At 38.2% G+C, this 6,000-nt stretch overlaps 1 protein-coding gene across 4 annotated transcripts in view; it reads left to right on the plus strand.

Moving 5' to 3' along the window:
• The window catches only part of PLCB1 (phospholipase C beta 1), a 746,723-nt gene extending 741,407 nt beyond the window's left edge, over positions 1-5,316 (plus strand). Inside the window, exon 33 of one of the 4 annotated variants that reach the window (XR_012644898.1) lies at positions 1,670-1,742. Coding sequence is in view for 1 of the 4 variants with exons in the window: in XM_074989347.1 (XP_074845448.1) it covers positions 1,670-1,900 (231 nt within the window). In the remaining 3 variants the exon portion in view is untranslated. Of the gene's footprint in view, positions 1-1,669 lie in introns of all 4 variants that reach the window. The other 3 variants (XM_074989347.1, XM_074989348.1, XM_074989350.1) reach the window with 3 other exon arrangements.
• The last annotated feature ends 684 nt before the right edge of the window (positions 5,317-6,000 follow it).

The following is a 6,000-nucleotide window of genomic DNA, read 5'->3' on the forward strand; positions in this document are numbered from 1 at the left end:
GGGGACCAATCTTAGATTCCAAGGGGGAGGAAGCTACAAGATTTGGACACTGCATGTAGGGAGAGGAAGGAGACAGAGATTCAAGCTAGTAAGTGACAGGTCTGAGTAACAGGAAGGAAGATGATTTTGTCAACAGCAAAAAAAAAAAAAAAAGGGGGAAAACCAAGCCGGGGGAACGGGTGATGTTTAGGAATGAAGGAGGCCAGTTTGTGGCATGGGAACTGAAACTGATGGTGACATATCCAAGCTGAAGCATCAGAGAGACAAACCGAGATGTGGGATCTGATGGAGGCAAATTAAGGGCAGAAGGTAGAGACCTGAAATGTTGCCATAGCACTGGCAGCTGAAACCAAGTAAACCAATGAGGTCACCCGAAGGAGAGGCAAGAAGAGGAGGAGGCTGAAGGACATCACTTTGAATAGGGGAAGACAAGAAGAGACGGGCCTCCAAAAGACACTCTGGGGGCTGTCAGAGGGACGGGGAGAACCAGGAGAGGACAGGCTCAAGGAAAACACAGATGGCCTAAGGAGTCAAGAGTGAGGGTGTGATGGCAGTGTGAAAAGCTGCAGAGAGGTCAAGAAAGATGAAGAAAGAGGCCCTGATACTGAGGTCGAAAGAGATTGTTGCTCCATTTGGAGCGGCGTCAGAGGGATGAAGGGGACCAGAAGCCCTGTTGGATGGGTTCAAGGATAGAATTGAATACGGGGAACTCAGCAGTCTATAAATCCCCTCAGTACATACCATATCTTGAGATGTGATTGCCTCAGAGACCCCTGAAAATTGCTGCTCTTTTAGTTTGTGTGTGAGTGTGAGTGTGTGTGTGATGTCTATGGAGGGGTTCTTTGCTTTGGAACTCAGCCATGGCCTTTTTGTGCCAGGCTTATTTGGGCATGCCAGGGGGCCCAGCATTTTCTCCAGTTTAAGTCTTTATGTGCACTGTTGTTTTTAATTCTTGTGGAACATGCAGCTCCTAGAATGGGCAGTGAAAAGCAGAAAATCCAGATAAAAAAATGCAACTTTCTGGAGGTGGATAGTCAGATTTGCGGCAGTCTTCCCTGCCTTACACTTTTTGCATCCTGTGACCCCAAGTCACTTTTCCCACCACTCAAGTCCAAGCCACATACAGCATTTGTTTGATGAGATCATGTGCCTGTGATCACTTGAATATATAGCCATAAAAGATATAATTTAAGAAGTTATTTTTCAATGTCTGGTCCAGCTGACAAGTTTGCTGATTTTTTTCTTATGTTCCTATGTAAAGAACAGTGAGCTTTACCAATGAAAAGACAGGAATTATTATTACGGACTGGTCACAGAAGTAAACTTAACCACATGCATGTTTGCAGGATTTTGGTGGCTATGAGTAGTGTAATAAAACAAAATGCAAATGGTGCATTTGCCGTTAGCTCTTCAGTGATCATAAGTTGCTGTATAATAATTATGATCAAGCTTTGCAGGATAATTAACAGATGTATTATAATTATCAGGTGCGTCATAGGGATAGCCCTAAAGTGAAAAACTGAAAATAAGCACTAAATCACATAACAATGAAGAATGGAGATGTGTTTGTAGTTTTTTTTTCCCCGCCTGCCTAAAGTGTCCCCATGCTGTAGGCATATTGTTCTCCATGGAAATGATTGAAGACAGTTTTGTTTTGTTTTTCTTCCAGCTACAAGTTGAACTGGATCAGGAGTATCAAGACAAATTTAAAAGGCTGCCTCTGGAAATTCTGGAGTTTGTACAGGATGCCATGAAAGGGAAAATCAGTGAAGATGGAGACCACAGTTCTGCCCCTTCCTCCCTCACATCAGACAGCGGAAAAGTGAACCATAAACCTCAGCAAAATGAACAGGGAACAGAAGAAAATAATCCAGAAAAAGTGTTTGATACTCCTTTGTAACCACCCACAAACCACAGTTATTGTGCCAGGGCAGGCCGCTCCTCTGCTGCCCATCCTCTGCTTTCCTGTGGTGAGCTGCCAGCTCCAGCTTCTAAACGCAGGAGGCATGTGTATTGAGGTGCACATTTTAAAACAAAATATTTTATAAGGCTATTGTGCAAAGGTCTTTGTTCTCATCCTTTGTTTTATTATTAGACTTAAAGCTTAGTGCAGTCAGAGGAGGGAGTGAACCTGTTTATATGCCTCTGCAACCCCCAATTTACAAAGGGTAATTTTCAGGCCATATGTGCTGCTAAGATAATTTAATGAAGACCAATGTATTGTATAGAGACAAATGTGCACAGATTTCCTTTTAAAGTGCCAGTGCAGTGTGTCCCAAACTAATACTGATCTTACAGAATTGTATGACAATACTTAACAGTTTTTGTTTCCTACTTTCTAACTGCACCTTGACAGTTGTGTCATCATGTTACATTTGCACTGAAACATTTGATCCTTTTTAGCTTTGCGAGCACTGGCGGCTTGCTCTTTCGATATTATGTTTATCATGTGGAGAGAAATATATTTGCTGCTGGAAAAAAAATCCTTTGTTGGAGTTATGGTGATTAGATTAAGTTTGAAACAAAGAATGGGACTTAGTCTGTGTAGAGATAGAATGTGTGTATTGTACACTTGTGTGAATGCATGCATGTTTGATCACAGTTCATATACACACACACACACACACACACACACACAACGTATACATCCATATACACACAGTGTGTATGTGTTTGCAGTCGGTCTTCTCTCGAGACAAAATGAAAAGTTTCAGAGCTACATGAGCAGAAAACCTTTATAGATTATAACCTCTGAGTTACAGCGATACTTAACAAACATTGTCATAATCTTTTTATGGAGCTAGTGTTGCAAACTGAAGTACATTTAGCAAATAAATGTGATATATATTTTGCAGATTTGAAAATATTGGTTTTAAGTATCAAATTTTAAGCTTACCAAATTTGATAGAGTTTTAAAAATGTTTAAAACTACGGGATTTGAAAAATTAGAAACTTCTTCCATCACTTTTAAGACTGCAGTTGAATTTGATTAATGTCTGATGTTTAAAAGCAAATTTAAAAGCCCCACCCCTATTAGATAAAGCATCTGTTAATCCATTTATCCATACTTTAACGTAAGAAGAATCCAAGTTTATGTACTGTATGTGTGTGAGAAATAAACTGCATATTTTCAGAAATCTATGTAAAATAATTAGCAAGACTTTCTGAAGATCAGAAAAGGGAAAAAATATTATTCTCTGGCATCCCCAGTTAAAGAGGGCATGGCATGTGAAAATGAGCATGGCCTGATTCTCATTTACACCAAGGCCACTTTATGCTGCTCTTGTCATGTAGACGTCCTAATGTGAGCATAAATATAATTTACTTGTACTTTATAGCTTCTTTATAGTACCAGAGCAGAGGGGCCCTTAATGTAAATGGGAAGCAAGCTCAGAATGTGAAGATTTTCATATTTAGACGGTGGTCCTACAAGCCCTTACGTGAGTAACTTTATACACTTGCAGTGGGGCTGACAGCCACTGAGGGACAGGGGCAAGGTGGGAGAGGGGCCCAGCTCCCTGCCCCCAGAAGGGGCAGGGCCAAAGGCAGAAGGGTCAGGACTTAAAGCAGCCAGCCCTGGCCTGTCCATGCTCCCTCAGAGCCGCACAGAGAATAGCTGCACAGCACTGCCATGGCAGTTCAAAGGGGCTCAGAGCTGTGGGAACCACTGCAGCTATTCCGGCAGTGGTGGCCGGAGCACGGGGCCCTGTGGAAATGCCTCACTCCCACTGGTGGGCCTGTATGTATGAATAATCCTCTTGGAGTCAAGGAAAGTGCTCTGTGGGTAATACTGTTCACCTACATGTTGGCAGGATTTAGGCTTTAATTTGTGTTTTTAAATAAATATATTTAAATGATCTAATCGTAGCATAGCAAAGCATTTTAATAAATAATAGCACTTAAGTTACTTTACTTGCTTTCCCTCAGGATTTTACTATTTTTAAGTAACTTATTTTATTTAAATTTAAGCAATAAATACCAAGCTTAAGTTTTGATTTCAATACTATATGTGTATATAGATATAAGTTCACATCTTAGAAAACGGACAGTATTTTGATGTTTCTTTTTTAAACCTAGAACAGACAGAAAGAAAAATTGCACAATCTTTGGAGATCCTATTTTGGATTAGAGCATTCTGGCTGATGATAATTACACTAATTTATCTACCATAAAACTCAAAAGTCTGACTTTCAGTTTGATTTTTGAAAAATCATTCTACTTTTGCACTTTGAAGATTGACCTTAATCATTTAATAAAAAAACCTAGGATGGTAAATTTAATGCTGCATTTTATAAAGTGAAAATTACATAGGATGTTGAAATTCTACAAAGGATGTACTAACAGCAGTATTCACAACAATACTGAAGACTATTGCATTATAGTAATCATTGCCTTAGGGTAAAAAAAAATGACTCCCCTGAAGTTCATGGCAAAATTTCCAGGGATTTTAGGGTAGCCAGGGCTTCACCAGTAGTCTTCAAATAGACTTGGGCAAATACAAATTAGCTTTTTATTTATATTTTAAAAAAGTTAATGGCTGACTAAGTATACTGTCAGGTGTAGTTATTTTACAGTATATTTGTATTTGACTATTTACTGTATTCACATTTTTTATATCTGTACAGTGCTACTTTTTGCAGTTGTAGGGTAGCGTGTAATACTGTACACCTTGCATTGTTCAGATTATTACAGTGATACAGATGTCATTTTAATATTAATATTACTTGAACTAAGTAAGGTAATGAAAAAAGGGTCTTTATGATGTGCAAGTCTTGTGCCTTTTATGTATTTGCCTTGTTATGTGTTGAATGTGGAAATGCTGTACTGTAGACCTTCCTGTTGTATAGAATAGGACTCTCTATATTAAACTAGATTGTGCACTTCAAATATCTTTACACTACTGAGAATAGATTGGTTTTGGCAGCATAAGCAGAATTTTAAAAGTTCTAATGAAATGCCGGACATTTTGGATTTAACATGTTCATAATTATGTTAATGCTCACGTATTAATTATTATGTATGCATTAAAAGATAATTAAAGGGACATTGCTTGCCTTTCTTTCAAATCAGTGTTGCTCTTGTACATTGTATTAATAGTGTATTGTGATGGATTGGACTTTGGTGATTTGCTTTTTAAAAAATAAGACAACTATTTCGGTTAATATGTACATATTTTTGTTTCTCAATCTGATTGTTTCAGATGCATAATTCACATTTTTGTAAGAATTCTATGCAATTTTGTGGCATGATGTTTCTTCCATTTGTAATTTTATGTGCTTTCATCACAGATCCAAAGGACAATTAAAATTTTCTTAACTCACAACTGTTGCTGTGTTTGTTTATTGCTGGCCCAAAGAATTTATTTCCAGCTACACCAAGCTCTTTCATGACTATAGGGGCAATGGTATGAGAAGCAGATAATGAATCTTCCCTGCATGTTCTTTGGACTATTTTTATAGCGAGGAGAAAAGAAAATTGCACACACCAGAAAAAATTATATATTTGCCAAAAGTTCTAAACCAGCAAAGCACAGGAAAGAAAATGTGCTTCGTAATTGCCTCTGTAGACAGTGATTATGTTACACGAAGCTTTTATAGAACAGTGATTACATGATTCAGTGATTTATTCTTCAGCTCAGGGCATTTGTGTGTTTTACTTACGCTAATTCAAAAAGCTGCATGTGCCAGTTAAATGAAACTGAACTCCCTTTTCTCTACTCAGAACTGGTTTTCAAATCAAGTTCCAATGTGTACTCTAAAATGTTTGTTTGCAAGACCTTGCACTGAGAGATTTGAGAAGGGAATCCCTGAATATATCATTGACCCTTCCTCTTCTTATTTATCTTTGAATTTACTGTACCAAAAAAACTCTTGGAAAAATGATAGAATGGCTTTATTCATTCATTGTACCATTGATTGTGTATCCTCTTCCAGCAGTCCCCTACAAGGCAACGAGGTATGAATTGCAAACTAGCAAATGTTTGAGAGGAAGATGAGAGGT

Source organism: Carettochelys insculpta, chromosome 3 (genome assembly GCF_033958435.1).
Source record: "Carettochelys insculpta isolate YL-2023 chromosome 3, ASM3395843v1, whole genome shotgun sequence".
Lineage (NCBI taxonomy): Eukaryota > Metazoa > Chordata > Testudines > Carettochelyidae > Carettochelys > Carettochelys insculpta.